The following is a 22,243-nucleotide window of genomic DNA, read 5'->3' on the forward strand; positions in this document are numbered from 1 at the left end:
TGGCCGAAACACGAGAGAATTTTACGCTACGGAAGATAGTTCACGCACGTCCGATGTCATGTCTAGTCATTCCTCTGGATTCCGGAATGCATGGATGAAACCTTAATTCGATGCCTTTATCGTGGAACAATACTTGCACGGACATCTCCTTCGGAGCTCTGTAGAGCAGAGAGCTCAAAGCCCGACAGCGGCGGAGGGCCACCGTCGTCCTTATGGAGAATATGTGAGGAGTTTCGAGAGACTTCACTCGTTTCATCGGCCATCATCGCTTGAATAAGGCGTCAAATGGCTGGCTTTGTTCCCGCTCCTAACTCAGCCCTGTCCTAAAACTCCAAAAGTGTCATCGAGGCTGACGCATCTATTGACCCGAGTGGCGCTCATGGCAGAGCTCCTGTGTCTCCGGTCTCAGCTCGACCGGTCTGTCCTCATGGCCCTCTCGCCGTCAGTTTTTCGAAAAGAGTCGAATTTCCGTCCTCTTCCGACACATGCTGTTGTGAATATGGCCACGACTGAGCATGACGCTCGACTTCTCGTTTATACCTTCGATGAAGCCGTTTCTCCGACGCGGTCGGAAGCCTTCTGGTCTCTCCAAGTGCTACAGAATCGCGACGAAGAATAGTCTCCGGTCTCACAAGGTACACACCTCGTCGGCACCTCGATTCTCCGAATCACGGACAGGTTCGCATCGTACTGCACTTCGAATGAACGAGCAGCGGCTTACTCATCGAGGGGCGTCAATGCGCTGCGAAATACCCGAAAGCTCCCTTCACTTGGCGTTTCGAGAGGATCGATAACGAGTACCGAGGAGATCACAGTCGCACTTCGATGTTCGTGAGGTTTGGGTCGCTTACTGCGTGTCAGATAGCTCAGTGAGCAAAGGGGGTGGCGACTGTGCTTTCAAGATGGACATATCAGATATCAGAACGACACCGTGCTCCATGTAGTGTGTTTTGTAACGAGTGCAGCTGGAGCACTGCCACTGGCGACGAGGGCCAAGGTGTAGGAAGCTTGAAACATCAGCGGGGAAGAGACGCGGTGCCGGAACCGGAGTACGTGCGTCGGCGGCTACACAGCTTGACGATATCATTTTCACTGCGTTCGCATACGGAACGTCCGCAGATTGCGGCGGGACACTCGACAGGTGTAAAGGAAAACGACTCCATTGTGTGCCGCGCAAAGTCCCTGGGAAGCAGCCGCTAGAGTCACGTCTCCAGCGAGCGAATGGATGACACGAGTTCTGAATGTGGAGCTCAAGATAATAATCATTGCTAATCGAAATCCCTCTCCGGACCTTCCCGAAGAATCTCCCCGCTGCTATAGACATTTGACTCGATTGCTCGGTTCTTTTCTCCATCGAGCTATATTCCCCGGCTACGATGAGGTCCTATACGGTCTTATGCGTGGCAAATACTGAATTCATGGAACTATTGTTTCGACCGGCCTTTGTCGATAGCTTTAGCGAGAGCTCTCCCCTCCTGGGCCGAGCCATTGCCTCAGCTCCCAGACGCCGACGGACTCCGCCTCTGCAGAGCTGTCCAGGAATTTCTGTCCGAGCTTCGACACTCAACGTCCACCGTCTCGAGTGGGTGTGAATTAATCGCGGGAAACTCTCTCGATAGAGTGGGACAGAGAATGACTTATCGGCGTTATGGAAGCTCGCGGCGATGGTCGTTCGCTCGTTGAGGTGGCTCGTTTTTCGACGACTCCAAGACGCACGAGAGGGTATTCCGATTATACCTGGCTCCCTCCCCTAGTTTTGGGCATTCACTTACTCTAGGTGATTCAGCTCTCACTAATCGAGTTAAAAGTAGCTCTGGCGAGAGCGAACCCGAGAAGGAGAAGTGAGAGGTACAGGGTAGCTCATAAATTTTAGATCACCGAATTCGTCATTGTCGGGAAAAAACATCGGAACTAGCTCAAGCTCGAACGACCAATATTGGCTCCTCGTGCCCCAAGAGCTCAGGAACGACTCGAAGTCTCGCGATGCAGAAGAAGAGGAGAACATTCCCTCTGTTGATTTCCGTGACTTTCTCGAGTCTAGCGAAACCCAGAACGCGGAACACCTCTGCAACTAGCCCGAGAAGGAGAACTTGTAGAATCTGACCCGCTTCCATGGGCACGGACGTGCAGGCGCTCCTTGGCCGAGCAATGCGCCTGGTGCGGGGATCTCCTTGCTCGTGAGAAGGGCGTTTGGAGTGTGTCTACGCAGCAAGAACTTGCGAAGCATTCTGACTTCACCCTTGTCAAACGGCTCATATTTCGGGCTCTCCAAGTCGTGTGTTTTTTTCACGTTCTTTGGAATAATTATATCCATCTCTCGACACCTCAACGTAGATGGTTTCGCCACGTTGAGATAGTAACGGCGTTCCACTTAGTCGGAGTTTCGACTCGAGCCTCGATTGCCCTCCCTCTCGGAAGCTTGCTTACATCTCGAGATTAGGGATCTTGATGTAGGACTTGCGAGAGAGGGTCTGAACAAAGTCTCGAGCCAAGATCTGAGCCATGCTCAACAAGGGTCTATCTGCGCTCGTTTCGGTGCTGCTGTGGGGGCATAGCAGTCGAAAACGTAGGACATCCCGCGCGCGATTCTCTCAGAGTCAGATGTCGACTGGTGATGCAGAGTCTCTTCTTCTTCTTCGTCGGATGGGCTTGGTTCATTCGCTCCGATATCCAGCGGAGCGAGAGAACATCATCGTGGAAGATACCCAAACACTTGTTGCTTAGTTTATCGGACATTGCAAAGGTTCCCTGCAAACCTCAGAGAGACGGTCGCGAAGCCCTGTGGAGTGGGTAGAAGCCGGCCCGATGCGAATAACAGCGAGCGTCCGTCGACACTAAGCGGCTGCAAGCATCAGGTGTGCGACTCATTCGATCGGAACACCGGCTCACACAGCGAGGAGAGCGTAAGGAGAACTCTCTTGTGAATGGAGTCGGAAACGAGCTCTGCGAAGGGATGTACGATGAATGAGCCTCGCTCTGTGTACTCCACTCGGAGGAGCTCTGGGAAAAAGCAAATAAAACGCTCATATTGGAAGAAGATGAAAATATCGGGAACTGTATGGATATGATCCTGAACACCGGACTTCAGAAATACATATATCATTCGGCTCCGTGAAAGGATGATATGGACTCGATATATCATCTGGATGTGGTGACAGTATTTGTTATCGGGGACGGGAACGTGTCATGGAATCGTATCGTTGCACCGTGACAAGTTCATCTTCCTGCTTGTCTAACAATCTGACAGGCGACAACATTCCGCAGTGAATACACAGGAGTCATTCTCGGATAATGTGATCGCGCAAGGCGTCGAGAGAATCTCATATGCGGCACTCCGTATTCCCGTCAGACCTGATCGGCGGCCGTAGAAGGAGGATCCTCGATGGAGCTCGGTTTCTGATGCTCGTCCCAGGCCCCAGGACATGCTACTCTGCGAACTCTTGTAGTCGCCTCGGGGGAGTATTGCCTGAACGTCAGCAATAGGGGTAGGTGCGGTCGAACTGGAGACCATGATGATCGATGAGCGGATTTCGCAGTCTTTCCGGACGAGCATGCGCTCGATGACCGACACCGAGTTTCATACGCGAAACGATAGCAAATTGCCTCAAGACCCTCGAATCACAGGAAGCACCGCTGTCTCCGACTTTCGAGGCCACATATCGTCACCAGAGACCTTTCTTCCCCCACAAGAAGGACTTACACCGTCAGCGCGGATCCCACTCGATGCAAACACTCAATCGGAGCTACGTCGAGCCAATACATACAATGAATTCGATAATGTTCTCTCGACGCCTTGAGCACAGATGGGGACCGGACCATGTGTCAAGTCCACCGAGTTTCCCTCTGGTTATTCCGAATTTTCCTCCTCGGACGCACTCACATATCGAACGAACAAGAGAGGAAATTCAATGACAAGATCTACCGTGAACGCGGACTAAGTGAGCTCGACATTACTGGTAATGCGATTCCATATTCACAGGAGCTCTATGGGGTCACGAACGTCATGTACATACCACTTGGTCATGTCATTGGCCACCTCGAAGCCATAGGGGAACAGTACACTTCCAGCTGTGGTCGACGGTTTGATGAGAATTTTCGTTTACTTTGCTGGCTCGTCGTCACTTTGGCAGGCTTCTCCTCGGGCGGAGTGGTCACTTGCAAAGTCTGGGGCACATTACCACCGGACAGGTTGTTGTGCAGCTGCTGGTAACTTTTGCACACGCTGTGGCCGACATCTTCGGCTTGTGTTAGAAGATTCGTCAATATGTGGTTCAAACTGTTATGCAAGCTGTGCCCGGCGGTTGTCTGATCTCTGATGTTGCTACTGCTGTTGATGTTGCTACTACTGCTGTTGTTGGTGGTGCTATTGCTGCCGCCGCCGGATGACGACGACGACATGCTGTCGACGGACTATTTGCTACTGTGCACTGAAATTACTTGTTGCCGCCAAATACACGTGATTGAGCGAGGGAGCCGCAGCTGAGGGTTTCAGCTCCCTTTCCACTGAACTCAGCTGAAAACTCGAGCTGAGGCAACAGCAGGGGGTTTCGGAGAGAGTGGGACGCTCCGGAAGCGGCGCCCAAGAACTCCGATGAATGTCTTCCCGAGACAACCTGCCTGCCAGGGAATATAGCAGCGAGCGTGCCCTCCATGACGATTGGGGTCTGAGAACGGTCCCTCCGAGCGATTGATGGGTGCCGCTCTTGAATTATTAATCCACTTTCCCAATGGTGTCAGGGGCAATGCGTTCGAATTACGTGGCTTAACTCCACGGAAAGGTTGCCGCCACTCGGAGAAAGGCTCGTCTGTCGTAGAGGATCAGCTCCTGCTCTTATTCCACGGTCGCTTGGACGGGCGTAACGCCGTCTAACCAAAGGTCTTCGGAATCTGAACTCCGTTCTTAGAACGTGGTTTTTTCGCTCACTCACTTCTCGTGGGAGGAAAATACTTGACTAACCAGAACAAGTTGATACTCGAGGATCCGTTCCACATGTTATTCCGGGAAGAGAGGCTCCTCTTACGAAAATCCTCAAGTTTATAAGCTCGGTCGTGAGCCAGATCTTTCGCCATACCGCAGAGAGTCCGTAGATATTGTGGGCGAATAGAGACATCATCCATCAAATCAGCATTGTGTGAGTGCATTGTGAGGATCGCGTATTTCGGCGACGTCATACCGTCTACGCAACAGCGAAACGCTTATCGGTGGAAAGAGCTCAGGTAACCTGCCGTGGGGAAGGGCAAGCGCCATTCTTTTAGATGAGGCAAGACTTGAAAATGTGCTCAACTTACTTCTGGCTCTGACGAGCTCAAGCCGAAAAAGTCTTGCGCCGGTTTTCGAGTCGCGCCGACGCGACGTCGCGTCGTCACGGAGGATGACGCAGCGCATCTCCATTCGATGCGCGTCTCCTCCTGTGATCCGGGCTCCGAGATAATAAGAAGATCCTTCTGCGCTTCGTCTGTTGCAGACTCCACGATCTTCAGGTCGCCTCGACTCCCTCACAGCGGGAACGGGAGTTCCGAAATGGGACAGAGCGTTTTTCAGGGAGTTATATATTCCGCGGAAGTTGCGTCCTCTAATTTCGAGAGAGACTGCGCGGCATTGACATCTGTTTTCGTAGCTCAGTCCGCTCGCGATGGTGACAGGCCTCCTTGCCTGCGTGGCAACGTGAGCCGTCCTCATTCTGCTGGCGATTCGCGCCTTGGTCTCGTCGTTCTCCCGGCTTCACTTGCATCCTAGACCGCTTTGTTCTGGGTGAGAGGCGTTCCTTCTGTGGGACGTAGATGTGTGTGTTTCGCACGGATCCTAGGAATGACGCACCACACGCGAAAAGAACTTCAGATTTGGGAGCCATTGGGCAGAACCTCTCAATTGATGCAATCGGCTTGCAGAGTCTCCGCGGTCGTCAATCGGGGCAACCGAGGGTTTTCCAAACGATATCGACTCCGCTCGGAATGCCGTCGACTTGCAAAACGTCACGTGAACGTATCCGCTTCAAGGTTCGAGTATCGGAATCGAATCACGTAGAATCTCCGGTGCTGGCAGGCTGGTGGCTCTCGGCGCCGATCGGAATCGGTACCGCGAAAATTTCCTCGCTCCATGCGAAATCTAGAATACTCGTGATCCCTCAGGATTTTTGAATTACTATATCGATATCGGAGCACAGAAATCGTTTCGGATTTTCCGACTTTCCCTGATCTCGCGCGTTCTCGTTCCGAGCATGATGTTCTGCGACATCGAGAACTCGCCCGAGAGCTCGGGGCCGCCATCTTATCCTTCACTCGAGGACACAAGAAGCGATAGCCGCCAATCAAGCAACTTGTCAGCCGCCTCCAATTATCACCGAAGGTCAAAGCAATCTCTGCGTGTTTACAAAGCCCCACAAATCCGAGGCTGCCGATAAATATTCGGATGAGCTTTCGATCTTGCCTCGTAGAAACCCAATACCTACTCTGCGCAACAAAAGAGCTCATCAGCTGCTTCGACTCTGATGTTCAACCCGTACGAGCACCCAGCGCAGTCACCGCGCGATCCGAGAGCCGTAATGTTATTCCTCCCCCATCAAACAACACGACGTAAACAATCCGAAGTTAATACACGGTAATGAACTTGAACTACAATTATCAGGAGTCCCACGACCTCTGCGAGCCCTCGCCCACGCAAAACACCCACTCTCATCCTCAACCACTTGTTGCGGGAATGACTCCCAGTTTATAACGCGTGTCGTCCCTGCTGTTCCTCTATGAGAACACCGGCGGAAAAATCAAGGGACTTTATCGGCCCGATGCCGACACTGATCGGAATGATTGTTGTTCATTATTAAATCCGTTCGAAGAAAACACTGGCTGGCTCGCTCATGCCCAATGCACTCGGGCGAAACCTGGATGAAGTTTCCATTCCAACTCCGACTCGAGCCGCTGAACTGTCGAGAAGATAAAGAAGCGGTCGAGTCCACCAATGCTTGCCCGTGCAGTTAACTCAATTCCATCTTCGGATCCCGTGATCCTGGATGTAAAAGGAGGATGCGCGTCTCATTGCTGCGCATCGCTCAGATGGAGGCTGCCGCATAAATACCAATTCTTTCTTTCCTTCCGATTCGTCACGAGATTGCCACAGGACGCGTTCGATCACGATGGCCTTCCACGGAACTCTGATAGTCGAAATGGAAGGATCATTGGCTCCTCATCGTCTAACGACGCCGACGGACCAAAGAATGCGCATTGAGGCCCAGGTAGGAGGTGAAATGTATTTCCTGGCGCAATCAAGGCTCTCGCCCGGACTTTGGAAGCTTCCATCAGAATTCTCTGGACCTGATTTCGTACTCGAAGGAAAACTTCCGACATTTCGCCGACTTCTTGACACTATCAGTTGACTGGATCCGCAGCATTTCAAGCGGAGCTTCCTGCCCCACTCGGATCCTGTCACGAAACTTGTTGGGAGCCTTGAAATCTGTTGTCGCTTGATTTTCCCCCGAAAGGTTCAATTTCGACGGGCTTTAGCCTGACTTCCTGCCAGCAACTTCAACGCGAGTTTGTCGCCGAAGCTTCCCCTGTGCTGTCTGATACAGACTTCCTCTTCGATTTTTCGACACAGATTTCCGCTTTAGTTTCTGGCAAAGATTTTCGAGCTTTCGTCGTCGAACACCCGTCGCTGATCCCCGGGGGGGAAATAGAAAGCGAAAGAGCTTACCCGTTCGAATACGTGTAGTTCGGAGTCGATTGTAGGAACAATGGACACTTCAGAGCCATCATACGGGCTCGACAACACTCGAGCGTGTCGATCTCCAGAGCAAAGTCCGCGTTTCTCGAACTTTTCGATGACTGCGGAACTCGCGAGGTAACACTCTACTCCGATACTCAAGGAATGAGGAGGCGGAGGAGGCTTGCGACTTCTACCGGACGGCCGGGTTTCTCCGTCGGGGTTCCCGTGCAGCTCCAATGGGCTCGACTACGCGTGCATCGGAATGAAGGGTCACAGCGTTGATTCGCTTGCAGGAAGAGTACGCGAGCGGAACCCGAGAGTCTCCCAAAGGAAGCAACATCCCAGCCACGCGAGCAACGTACGGATGGTTCGTAAGGGCCACTGGTGAAGAGTGAGCCGACAGTTTCGGCAAACCCGATGCAATATCTAAATTTGGCTGCTCTCCACCCGCTGGCGCTTCCTAAGCTGCTCAAAGGGGACGTGCAAGGGGTCTGGAAAAAGAGAGCCGCTCCGTCGTCTCTCTGATGAGAACAACCTGGCAATTGCTGCCACCACGTCCGAACGACTCCATAACAACGCCCCGAGAACTTGCTGTGGTACCGAGAGCTCGCCCAGGAATAGCTTCTGTTTGAGCGTGTCTCTCTTCCTCCTGATTCCATTCGTTTCTGATTTTTCCCCACAGAAACGGATCCGGGATGACGGCGCAACGTCTTGCCTTCGGAATTGCTCTTCAATTTCCCGGAGATTTCGAGTCTTCGCTCGTCGCTGATCTCTCCGCGGGCTCCACGATCCTAATCCCAGCATTCCGGCTCTTCGGATCATCAGGGCTGGAACGTGGACCGATGCAATCCCTTGCATTACTCGCTCCGACGCCGGGAGAAAATTCTTCTTTTCCCGAACACGATGTTCCGAGGTGCCGTTTTCAATCAGGCAAGTAGATTCGAATTTGAATGCGGAGTGTGGTGGCAGCCGCAGTAAATATTCCCAGAGTCAGAGTGTACAGCGGTATTTGTCGCATTTTTCCCGATCGATAACGTGAGAGCGTTCCCCCGCCACCGGAACTCGTAAGTGATTGCGGACATGGTTCGGGAGGTCGTACCCCAAGCCAGAATTCCATTGGCCCCAGAGCAGCGACAGATGAGCTCACGCAGCTCATCCGTCGCTCTTGATCGTGTATTTTTAGAATCCTAGGAAGCTTCCTCTGGATTTCGTAATTTTTGCAATAATCAGAGCCTCTCAAAAGCCTAATTGCCTCCGGCAAGAGGGGCGGGGATAGTCGCCGTCGAGCTTCACGGAGTCGAACAATCATTGTTCAACTTGACTCCATTCGAACTTAGGGTCAAAGGACGGCGAAGTGTGAGATCTCTTCGAGCACGCTTAACCGGATCCATTATCATCAGCAGTCAGACCCGCGCGCTCGCCACCAGAACGAGGGTCAAAACTGGAACCTGCCGCTTGAGTAGCTTTCCCCCACGCACTGGGAACTCTCTCGATCAACGATATGCTCCCTCCTTCCATGGAGCAGATCCTCATCCGAATTTCCAGAGCGAAGGAGAGCTGAGACTCACCGACACCGCGTCCGTAAGTCGCCGCGATGGTCACGCTCCGGATGATAAATATTCTTATACGCGCGCATCCCCTGCACGAATGACATCATGATCGACGGACAAGGAACGATGTTCGAGCTACCTAATTCTTCCTTGGCGTAGCGTCGAAGGGCCGATGACCGCTTTCGACATGATGCTTGCCCGACCGCGAGATCGGAAGAAGGTCAAGGTGAGTCAAAGTTCAGATATTGAATCCTCAACCGAAACCGAGAGTTTGCGCAATAACTTCTAGGGCCATCTCCTGTCTAATAAGTGTTGAAGATTTCCTCGAGGGTTCACTTCCCACTCCCCGATTTTGATCGGACGTCCCGTCCGCGGCCGCAGGTCCAGCAGACCTTCTGAGCCCACCATTTTGGGTCGAGGAACAACCTGTCGTTGGAGAACTCGCTCTTCCCTTAGAAAAAATTGCGCTCCGGCCCTCATACCTGTAGTACTCGGCCATGGATTTTCTTCTGACGCAGAAAACGCTCCCGAGTCCGAAGCCCTCAGGAGGTCGAGAGCTCGAATTCCGGCGAGGATGGCAGTGGTAACCGGGAGGAGAGGCAAAGCTTCGGGAAGCTCTGTGGTGTCTGTGATACCTCTCGTGACTGAACTCTGGTCCCGAACTCCGGCGTCTCACGTGAATAAACTGGTTGTCGTACACATGGTATTCGGGATGGCAGGTCAAATGCTTTGCGATCCTGGTGAGCACTCCTTCTTCTGAATCATCTTCAAACGTGACGGTCTTGCTCGAACCACGACGGCTCGGGCCACTCGACGCGATCGAGAACCTCCTCACAAGTTGTTCCATTGTTGAATAGACCGAAGAACACTCAGGCGAATGGAAACCTCGGCGTCAGCACTCGAAACGATCGCACCATACCAGCGTCGCACGGAGCATAAGTGACAGTTATCATGGCCTCATGTCATGTCCGGTTGGGGTCGTCGTCGTCTCACTATTCGGCCGAAGTCGATCATCGTGATCTCTACGGACAATTATCGATTTGTTGAACAGGTCGTGAATGAAATTTCAGCGACGCATAGGCGATGGAAGATATCTCCGACATTCACAGGGCATTCTGCTCTCTTCGGCAGCGCCCTACCTTGCTTGCACTCCCGCACGATCTACATTGGATCGTAGTCGACTTGACCAGCGGAGACTTCAGCGGGCAAGGGTAAGTATTCTCACAAAGAACGGCCCCTTCTAGCGTGTGCGGAGGAGCTCGGCTAAAAATATTTGGATCTCCATTGGACCTCACTATCCCCGACACCGACTCGATTCTCCGACAGCGCCCCGACGGATCCCAAGATTCGTTTCAGGTTCGATTGAGCTTCTGGGAAGCAGACGCTGAAATTCTTATCTTTGGTTCGATAGGTAAGCGAAATAAACGGATTAGCCTGTTCCAGAACGTTGCGAATAAAAATAGGAAATTCATTCAAGGTCTGGAGCCGGGCTATTTCGGGAAAAAAAACCCAATACCCGTTTCAGCCTTCAGCTTCCGGTTTTCATAGGATAACACCGGTAACTCTAGCGTCCACCAAATACAGACGAATGCTGCGGAAAACCTCGCAGATTCCTCAGATTGTTCTCTCCCTGAGTCCTGCTCCGGTTCGAGACGGAGCGGTGGGACCTCGACGGCGACCTCATCGCAGAAACTCACAAAAGCAAGTCGTAAACACGCCGGTGGCTCGGCTGTTCTCTCGCGAAAAATAACATCGAGGGGGCCTTGATGAATTTTTAGCTGCGCTGCTCATTCTCTCATTCTTGCTCCTTGCTTCGAGCGTATGCAGAGCTCCATGAGTAATTCTTGTCCGCTTCTTTCTCAATTATATCCTGGAGAGCTCGCGAGTGTATGCGAGGTTGCGAACGCAAGATATTTCTTCATTCTGTCATGATGCGCAATGACATTATATCTGGAGTTTCAGGCCACAGGCCGCAATATCTGATCGAGCGAAACTTGGACGAATATGATTTTGTACTCCACTCTCTTCATGCGTCAGCGGTGATTCGTTTGTGAATGATTCGAGAGTATACATTGATTCACTCAAGGATTCCATATTCAGCCTCCAAGGAGAGGAAGGATGCATAATTCACATCAACTCGATCGAACTGGTGGCGATTTATCATGAGCCATCGTCCGCTGACCATCGAGACTTCTCCCCTCGAGAGTTCGCAGAGTTCGAAATCGGACGACGCGACGCAATATCAAATATATCCTTGCTCGATTCTTCGCAGCTCCTATTGAGAACTGTAGGGTCATCCCTTTACGACACGCTTTGAAAAAATACATGAATTTCTCATAAACAAGTAAATCAATTATTGATATACATATAAGTCGATTTTACAAAGTCCACCAAACGGGGGCTCACGGGCAAAGTACGTCACAGCGGTGTCCGTACAGCTTTCCGCAGATGGGAGCTAACTTAGGTACTCACAGCCCTCCTGATGGAGCGATTCTGGAAAGATTATCATCTGCAATGATATCTAGGGGGAAAATCTATCTGGACGTGGACTATTGCAGACCGTTCATGTCTGTTGGCTCCCTGGGTGATTTAGGGATATTATCCCCGGATCGACTATAGGTTTCCGAAGCTGCATGCTAGACGGTATGGAAGACGCGGAGGGTATGGCCTTGGTTGATCTTTATTGGATGTTCGAGAAAATATTCGATGCAGGACTCTGTGTCTAGCCGGAGGTTGGTACACATTGGAAGACTCTACCGACATTCTTGAATCCAACTGCTGGTCTGGGATTAGGTCGAGGTTAATCTACGAGGAGCCTCAGTCGACACCGTGTGGAGAGAGATGAGAGGACCTACATCTTAATTTGGGTTCGCACACGTTGCTGGTGGCAGTAGCGGCCGGGGGGCCACCGAGCAACTCACTAGGATGTTGGTGATGACGACTTTCTCTCACTCTAGGGACTCAAGGCAGCTACTACTTTAATGACGGGTTCGAGATCTACAGATTTCCGAAACATTCAAGGATCGAATTCGAGGGCGAGGAACGATAGCTTTGGAGCCCTGGCTTACCCGACTCGAGTCACGTGCGATTCCTCTCTGTCCGCACCCACAAACATACTGATAGACGACTTTCCTCTGGGTTGGCGCACATGCTTCGGATCCGGGGGAGGTCCATCCGGATCGATATAGTTAGGAAGTGGAGGTGTAAAGCTCGCCATCTAAACAGCGAACGCCACGAGAACACTGAATTCAGCCAGGGGTCTGCTGTCAGTCAGTGTGCCAGCAGCAGCAGCCTCTCGCGTAGCCACCGCAGATTCCCAAGCTGACTCTACCGGGCCAGGTAGAATGTGGAAAGGGCAGGGAGCTTCAATTGCCGACTGCGGGAGAGGGAGCCAGTGTTCGTCGGTCGACCCAATTCGGTACTCGCCGACCTGATGCTGGAAAACTTGTTGATTGACATGAATGACATGACCTGAGGCGCATAACGGGATCTAGCCGCGAATTTTCATGGGCTGCGTTTGAAAGCTGCGGCATCTAATTTCAATCTGGAGTTTGAGTGGCATCCCGAGCGGACTATTTCCCGCGTGGAGTCAGAACATTCCGGAAGCAAACCCCGAAACCCTTGGAGTCGTGTGTCGAATTCCTCAAACTAACAGCGTTAGTTTGAAGCGTGTCGCCGCTCAGAACTTCATTTGAAAAGGTTTCCCCGGCTCTCTCCCGCTGCGGGTGGCTGGCGGGCGGGCGGGCTGGCTCGGTGAGGAATAGCAGGGAGACGGTCCTCCTGGAGATGGAGAGGGGAAACCCTTCCCTGAACACCTGCTGCCGCGCTTCCTGCTGCTGTTGCTGCTGCGGCAACCTCCAGGTCACAATGCAGCGTTTCCCCATCTCGCATTGCAGACAAATGCCAGGTCCCCCTTCGCACTCACTTACCTTGCTACCCAACGAGTCTGTGGGCCCGGAAGAAAACGGGAGGCGTCTGGTCGGAGAAAGCGTCTCCGAGAGGTCGAAGCCGAAATTAAACAAAAGCAAGTGCTTCGTCGGTGCTCCCGTCGGGGTATATTGGTATATCGTTTTTTGCCTCGGGGCGAACGCGCCTCGTTGCGGAACTTTCAGAGCCCTTCGTCGGAGTTCCGTCTCGACGGGAATGTCCCTCTCGACGATCTCGAGGAGTGAACCTACGTTTTTGACAACTCCTGCTAATTCGCTCCGACTGATGCGAGCTCGAAGTTCACTATGTCATTAGAAGTCGAACAAAGGGATCTCGAAACTTTTTATTTCTAGCAAACTCGTTGAGCCCCGTATCGGGCTCTGTGCGGACGAAGAGCATCTGAAGGGACCGGAAAACATCTGCTGGCATTAGATTCGAGGGCGCGCTCGCTTCTCCTGGGAGACGAAATCTCATCGGAGAATGATTTCCTGCCCGGACTCGGGACGATGAATTCTGGAAGGACAACGCGTCCGCGGATGGTGCTACGCCGTACATGATTTCGTTTCGCCGTCGAATTCCACTGTTCGAGTGGACGGACTGGAACCCGGGCATCCGCCGCAGGAAACAGCCGGAGGTCAGTTTAGCACACGGCTGTTTGGAATCGGCTCGCGGCTGAAATCGTGGTCGGAGCCCCAGTAAAGGAGAAAACTTCCGTTTGCTGGCCCGCTACGCAGTTCGTTTCCCCTGTGCTCCTGACAACTTCCCACAGTCGTGTAAGGCGAGTACTCGGGCCCTCAGAGAGAATTCACCAACGTACTCGAATTCAGCTCGGTCGGACGGGAGCAAGACAAGGACGAGTTCTGACCTCGGAATGGAAACTTCAGGGGAAACAAGGTACTAAGTCGCTTCTACCGTTTCGTATCGGGTTGAATCCCCCCAGAGCCTAAATCGGGACAGAAGGGAATCTCCACGCTAGAGGATGCAACTCGAGGGGGAAAGCAGATGGAGTGGAAACTGCCGTGTGACAGACCGGCTCGGTGGTTGAAGCTGCACGGGGATGGCGCAACAATTTGATTCGATTGTCAATACTCGGAAAGTTCCGTGTCTCTTTGAATCCCAAGACAGAACTCGCTCTCGAAATCCTATTAGCTCGGGTCGCGTTTGGAGTCACACCGCCTACCCTCGGGTCCCTCGGCAAAGATTCTCTCTGCAGCTAATTTGCTTAGCGCGGTATAACACTCATTACGGTTCGTCAAGACACAAGTGCGCGTTCATTCACGAGGGCCTACTTCGAACCTTGCATCGTGTCTTTTCTCCGAACAATGACTTCTTTACAAATTCCTGGAGGGAAAATCGCTGCCGAATCAGCGGCGGACGGCGACAAGTTAGGCCGAAATGGAAAAAAGAAACGAGAGCTCGAGGAATTCGAGAAAAGTTTCCCGGAGTCCCTTGCGGATTCAGTTCCAATCATATCGCGGGGGGACAAATTGTCGCTCGGACCGCGATTAGATCCCTGGATACACCGATACCTTCTCCAGCACATAGTGTAGAACCCTGAGAGCAGTGCAGGAGTCGGTTTTGTTTGCGACGATCCTCGACAATCCAGACCGATGTTTGCCATTTCAGAATGAACTCGGTCATTCGTGGAAAATTGGACAGGACAAGAGTAACGTGCGATGCACGACATTATATTCCGCAGAAATTCTCCCGAGTAAATAGGCATCTATTTCGGGAAAGATTTCTTTCTATTCGCGCTATCATCGTTTGCGTTCTCCAAGCCGAAGGGGATATCAGCTAAAAACTAATCAATTTCTGTTTTGGGAATCGAGACATAAGCTTCTCTCAATCGAGAGACTGCGCACCGTCTCTCAACAGAACGGGAGCCTCAGCCAGAGCTCATGATCGTCGATCGGATTCGCCTTAGCGATTTCGACCGCGGTCACCCGGAATCGCGAGTTTCCGCCATCGCGCTCCGGGCCTCAAGTTCGGATGCGGAGACGCCGGGCTTCTGCACCCGTTCGAGCCTGCGGGAAGACGGCGAATCCGGTTCTCGCAACGGAGGAGGAGCTGTGGATTTAAGGTAATGCGATTCCAAGTGGGACTTAGGTCAACGTGAGGGAAAGACATTGAGGACTGGCGCTCGTAGAGAAAAGAAGCCTCGAGAATGAGGAATCCTTTGCATTAATTCACAGAGGTCGGTCTACTTGACTGCAGTGCTTCCTTGGAGGGGCTCGGTGGAGGAGTCAATGGTCCGTGTACGAGAAAGGCCTTCGGCCTTCGGGAATTCAAGTGGCTGAGGGAGATTGGCGCCGAAATCGCTTAGCCGATGTATTATTACATGAAGTCCTTTTTAAAAGTGGCGAGCGATGCGGCAATACAGCGCTGCAGATCTAGAGAGCTGGACAGTCGATCCACCTTTTGAACTAAGCAATATTTCGACTCCCGGAAGTCGTTTGAAAATTCCAGAACGGATTCATTCCATGCGGGATTCCCATATTCGGCGGGGAAATGCGGGAAGCGATCGGATGAGAAATCTAGCGAAGCAGCGAATTCGTTCTCCGATCGTCCGACCCCTGGAGGGGGGGGGGGGGTCGGCCGAGATAACCTCTGCGGCCGAGATACCCTCCGTTTCCTCCCCAACAAATTACTTCATCACATCAACTATACCACTTCCCGCTCCGCGTCTGATATGCTCTCTGAGCGCTCGGAATGGTCCATAACTGTTCACGAATCCCCATAGATCCCAATTGATTTGAGAGCTCATACTCCTATACAAGAAACAGTCGGGCGAAGACTCCGATTGAGATTCGAAATTTACAAACACGTTGAGGATCGTCGTTATCGCTGTCGCATCGCATATACCACCCGATTCGCAAATATTCTCGGACTACCTCTCCCTAAATTCTGTAGATGTAATTTTCTTTAGTCTGCGTACGGGGGACGCGCGGGAGTCGATAGCCGGAGTAGCCTCCGGTTGAGATGAGACGGCCTCCAAGGCAAATTGGTTATGAGGCATGAGGCGGGAGTGTATATCTGCGCGCTGCGTCTCCCTGTTCCGTACACCACGTCCAACGCCAGCAGATGATCTCATTCGACTTTGAATTGAAATATGATTTCTCGGGTGCTTCGCTACATGGGTCCAGTCGGGAATGTTTGCATTATGAGGACAGAATAATTTGCATTTTCGCGTCCCGATTCAAACACAGACGACCGATGACTAGGAGGTCTCGTCGCCATGTGGCCGAAATGGTTGGCCTAGTTTTCTCGAGGTAGGCTATTCCCTCTGCTTGCTGCTTGGACAGGGCACGAGGTCCGTCCATTTACGGCTTTTCTTTTATTCCGCGGTTGAGAGCGCTCGGTGAGCGTGTGTGCCTCGGAATACCGCATAATTACACTTCGGGGGCTGAAGCAGCTAGCTATGGTTCCTGCTCAAAGGGAAACACGCTCATGATGAACACACGTCAGAACGAATCATGAAGATGAGACGTCTCTCTGCCTCTGGAGATTATTTCGGCTTTCTGGTGGTTCACAGCCACAGAGCGCTTTGCCAAACAGAGACTCTCATCGAAAACCCGGGAACCGACTGCGGGGGGTGAGTCCGAGCTCGAAATCGGACTTCATAGATGGAGGAACTGATCTTTCGAGCTTTCTCGAACCTCGGGTGAGCTGGTTTGATTATTCGCATTATTCGTGAGTTGATTATTCGCTCGAAAAACCCATAATGATATTCGTCTACCTGAGCGACTGGCATTCTTTCATCAAGCTTCTCGCTGAATGCGCTTGTCTCCATTGGGGCTAAACTTGTTTCATGATGCTGATGGCTCTCCGATCTCTCAATGAAGAAGATTTGGCTTGCACCATGTTGGAAACTTGCCCTCTATAGGACAATGACTTTCCATTATTTACTGTCTAGAATCTTCTCGAAGTCTATGATAAGGATAATTGCACCAACTTGGTTGCCAAGACTCTGATTATTTATGTTTACTGTCACAACATCGTTAACTCTGTACCATCATATTTTCTGGAACTAATTTCCTCTGTACGAGCCTATGGAGCTCTGATGGTATAAAAGCACCTCCGAAATAAACCTCAGACACAGATTCTTCTGTCACCGCACGATACCCTGCGTCCTCATTCATGGGTTGAGTTCCTCACTACCCGCCTCCGGTATCCTCCGACAAGTGCCGCTCATCAGGAATCATTTGGACCGAACTGCGTTCACCTCCGACTGAGACAAAACTAGACGGCCAATGTTGTGGGGTCCTGATCAAATCCCCAACATTCGTTATCAGCACGAATTTGGTACTCGAAGGTGACGCTCAACGTACTCAACAAATACCGAGGTGAGTGGAGGAACTCCCCACTGGAATGATGGAACAGCGTGAGGCCGCTATCACGCTCACTGTCCACGGAACCAAGACCCAAGAGTTCGAGGTGAACTCGACTCTCGTTCACCGTAAGGTACGGCTCTCCCTCCTCAGTAGGGAGAACATCCCTGTTCTGCAGTACGAGAAAAGTTCGAAGTGAACTCGACGCTCGTTCACCGTAAGGTACGGCTCTCCCACCTCAGTAGGGAGAACATCCCTGTTCTGCAGTACCAGAAAATCAAGTGCAACAGACGCCCCGTCGAAGCATAGAACTGGGAAACCGAAACTCACTCAGCGGATCCAGAATCGCGGAACAACTGTCCACAGCATCGTTCACTCGGATCGCTCGACATCTACGCCAACAGAGTGAGATCTCTCACTGACAAGACTCACGACAAAACTCCATTCTGTGACTTAGGCTGACTGAGGCTCGATGGGGACTGATCTTTGAAGCATAGCATCGACATCGAACTCGATTGCCGTCCTCACTCCTGAGCGACGAGAATGCGAGTTTCTTTTGGGATGCACGCTCAGACAGGACCATCGACGACTCACAGTTTCGACCCAACTCATCAGAGAAGACAATGATCCTCTGAAGATCATGAACGACGGTTCCAGCGACAGACTGCGAGGAGAATGCAGTCTCACCCTCGCATCGACTCATTGAAATGTTGGACATGCAGCAAATCAGGACATGCTGCCAGAAAGTGCATGGAGGACGCTGCCCAGAATCATTCAAGAAATTCTGAGGCGCACGTGACCACGGTCTTTCTCGCGAAAAACCATGGAAGAGCAATAGGACGCTCTGTACGCGGTGAGGTGCGATTTTCATCTGGCAAGTAACATCACGTGATCTCAAACGAAACTTATTCACAGAAGTGAGACTCATGTCGTAATCGCGCGGAGACAGGCTTGATGCTCAAGAAGACCCGTCGGCACTGGGGTTCACTGGAGATATGCCGTCTATACGACTAGAGCGAAACCGTGAATAGCTAGAATAACCAAGAAACTCGAGACCCTCCATGAAGCACAAAGGAACACGAGATTGTTTGTAGCTACAAGAAACAATCGATGAAGAGAGAGAGTCCTGATATACACAGACCAAGGTAGGCAACAGGAGAAAACGTACACGGACTGTACTTTCTCAAACTCTCTCGTTATGTGAACTCGAATATCTGCAGATAACAGCTTTATGATCCAGAAGCTTGAGTACTCAGTTCACGTTGCCAAGGCGCACTCAAAAAGTAATGATACCTTGAGCGGGAAAGGCTCCCGACTGTGTGAAGCAAACCAACACGGGTTTGAAGCATCGAAGCACCTCTCGATAACAACCCGACGACTGCAACGCCTCGAGACCTGGCCATATCGATGGTAAACTTCAGTCTCCGACACAAGGAGCGGAGTGGAATCTCTGCCACATGACTTGATCAGAAGAACAACACTGACATCATCCCGAGGAAGACCAATCATCCCGATGACGATTTCACCTCAAGACATCACAAGGCAACGAAGGGACGCTCCAGGTTAGACAACAATTCAAGGCAGGCGTAAAACTGTTCCATAACGGAATGTCACATGAAAATGATACAGAAGTCCACTCAAGAGGAAGTGGCAGTGCGCATCTAAGGATCAGAAGTCAAGCAATGACTTGGACACCATCAAGACATAGATGGAAGAAACCGAAAAGAGAAAACTCAACGAGCCGGCTCTACCAGAAAAACACAACGAACAAGCAGCGAAATGAACAGCAGCCCGGACCGAGCGACAGAACCAGTCCGTGTGGCGAGTGTGGATCGAGCATCATCTTCAAGGTCAACAAACCAGTGGAAGGGACTCGCCCGAAGGGGCTCGCAGAAACTTTGGACGCTCTCCCAATATGAATGAGAATTTCGCTCAAGTTAGTACTATGGCTAAGAAAGAGAAACGATCCAGAAAGAGAAATAGTCAAGGTCATGATCTAGCTCCCTTCTGGAGTCTCGCGGTATAATGCGAAAATTCCATTCTCAAACCGATCCAATCTCACCTGAAGTCTAGCCAATACCAGAAATTAGTACTGTCGAAAAAGTGTATCACTCTCAAAATAACTGAGTTCACGTATCCAAGAGAAGTAATGACTCAGTGCTCATGATAGCACGACAGAGGCCGATAGACTCACGTGCTTCAGAAAACTCGGATAAAAGCAAGCAATTGAAGCAGAGACTAATAGTTATTGAGTTGCGAAAACCGTGTATGCTAAGAGCATGAATTCCTTCAAGAATTCACGCAAGTCTCTCGCTTCGGACTGTAGAAGTTATTGAGTTGTAGCAAGCAATTGAAGCAGAAACTTGTAATTATTGAGTTGCGCAAACCGTGTATGCTAAGAGCATGAATTCCTTGAAGAACAGCGCACGCAAGTCTCTCGCTTCGGACTGTAGAGGTCCCAGTACTTCAAGGTACATTGCTGCACATGAAATGAGGGAATCGATGTTTGTCGATCGATTTCACGTCCGCGTTTTTTGCGTTGCGGACATCAAGGAGGTTTGAGGCATGGAGCGAGACAAGGAAGACTCTTCCAATGAAGCCCCGTTTGGAGCTCGTATGTAGCTCCCCGATAACTCTTCAAGAAATCGAATCGAGTTTGAACCCTCCGACTGAATCTGCAGCAATGGCTCTATGAATTTCGTAGAAGGACGACAAGAAGCCAGATCTGACAAATGACTGTTTCCGTTCATTCTGTCAACCGCTCAAGAGGCCCTTATCATTGCCTCAACAGCAACCGCCTCCAGATTCACAGAACTGATGACATGAAAAACTGTCTCAATCATAGGAAAATCAAGATGCCTTCGATGCATTTATTGGAAAGTATTGCTAGCTCTGAAAGAGCGCATATCAGCCAGATGGGCTTGACAACGTGTTCATCGACTATAACTCTATCTATGTATGGTTGGAACACCAAGATAGAGATGTCGACATACTGTCAGAAGTAGAGTTTCTCGCCCAGAAAAATCGAATCGTCATCCAAAAGCAAGAAGCTTTGGTTGAAAGCAATACAATTAGGTCAATGACGCCGACAATGCCCGCTGCTCACCCAGAGAAAGTTTTTTGGATAAACCAGGAATTTCCGGACAGTTACTTCTGACCCGACCATCCAGACGCAGAATCACGACGTCTTTGATCGGCCCGGATTCAATAACGGCTGCCACTCTTTTTCTAGTGACTTGTGTCGATTTCAAGGGCTCATGGCTCACAGTATAAATGCCAGACCTTACTGAGAAATTCTCAAGCTGGGAATCGACGAGTGGGATTCAGCTTAGAATCTGATTCCCATGCTTTCGCTAAAGCCATCGAGAAGAGTAGCCATCCGAATCTAGTCTTATCGTATAGTCACATTGCGATGGCCGTGCTTGTGAAAGCGTGTTCAGAGTTTCTTCGTTTTGACGAAAACTCGCAGTTCGAAGATAGCCAACTTTATGGTACAGCTGGTGTCTGCATACTCATGGAATGAAATACTGTGTTCACAATGCTCATTGATACAGATCAGGATTGAGACTGAAGCATGACTTATCGTCTAATCCCTGTAAGGAGCTACTCATGCAAGAAAGACGAATGGCAACGACTCTTCCGTGAACAGAAAAATGGTGTTTCGCACCAGAGATCGATTTTCTCTCTCCCTGTTCATGCACGCTTCTGTCGAAAAATATGAACGCGGAATCATCCTCCCAAAGGAGCGATGTTGACAACATTCCTTCCGAGGAGTCTTTGGAAATATTCTCCTCGTAACCGGAGAAATTCGAGTCTATGAAGATTGTTTCTCCCGGCAGGGAGAATGAAGATGTGATCTAGATTTGAAGATCAATCCGTCTCTGTCTTTCGTCTTCACCACAGGCGGAATTTATTATGGTTCCATTGTCATGAGCAGAAATGGATAGAAAACCTATTAGATTTGTTTGTACTCTTCACGGACCAATCCGAAATCTATCCGCAGCATTCGAGGCAGAAGGCAGAAACAGCCCGAAAGGGTCGCAGATTTCAATCTCGGCGCAGTTTCTCAAGTTCGAACTATATCCAAATACGCATCGTCGTCCAGTGCCGTTATAACGAAACGTCGCCTGCTGAAACGTTGAGAGGCGATAGGGGATTTACAATACACTTGAATTTTGTATTTGTAATTGCGAAGAAAGCCCAAGAGAGAAACCGCAGAGAAAAGAAGAAGAAGAGCGATGACTAAATTTCGACTCGCTGGGTACAAAGAGTTCATAAGGACTTTTCCGTGCCTGAGAGGCTCACGATGACAAGGTGTCATCATGTGTTCCAGCCCCAGCACATCCTCATTCTGCATCGAGTAGAGAGCTCTCGATACCGGGTAATTCCCAAATAGCGTCGACACAATCCGCTAGGCAGAATTAAAGGAAGACAAAACAAAAATATTGCTCTGAGTCGCATGGTCAAGAACCCAAATCGCGAACTCCGCCTCAATCGAAAGAACCTATCAGTTTTATTCTTCTTCGAGAGCAACCATGTTATGCATCAAGAAGAGAGAATTCAGTCTAATCAGAAGAATAGACAAATCTCACTGAAGTCGATTGACTCGAAAGACCCACGATATTAATAGGCCTGGATCTCTTTTGTGACGCACAGCGTCAAATCAGTCAGAGAATGTTCTCAGGATACAGGACTTGATCCACCTGAGACATGCGAAATTATTGTATTCTGGACTCAAT

The 22,243-nt window shown here is 50.8% G+C and overlaps 1 protein-coding gene across 1 annotated transcript in view; it reads right to left on the reverse strand.

The window, feature by feature from the left end:
• The window catches only part of LOC100899881 (BAI1-associated protein 3), a 55,208-nt gene extending 45,112 nt beyond the window's left edge, over nucleotides 1-10,096 (reverse strand). The window contains exon 1 of the mRNA XM_029111043.1: nucleotides 9,732-10,096. Within this exon, the coding sequence (XP_028966876.1) occupies nucleotides 9,732-10,096 (365 nt within the window). The remainder of the gene's footprint in view (nucleotides 1-9,731) is intronic.
• Nucleotides 10,097-22,243: the final 12,147 nt, after the last annotated feature.

The sequence above is a fragment of the Galendromus occidentalis genome, unplaced genomic scaffold, assembly GCF_000255335.2.
Source record: "Galendromus occidentalis unplaced genomic scaffold, Mocc_1.1 scf7180000077202, whole genome shotgun sequence".
Taxonomy (NCBI): Eukaryota; Metazoa; Arthropoda; class Arachnida; order Mesostigmata; family Phytoseiidae; genus Galendromus; species Galendromus occidentalis.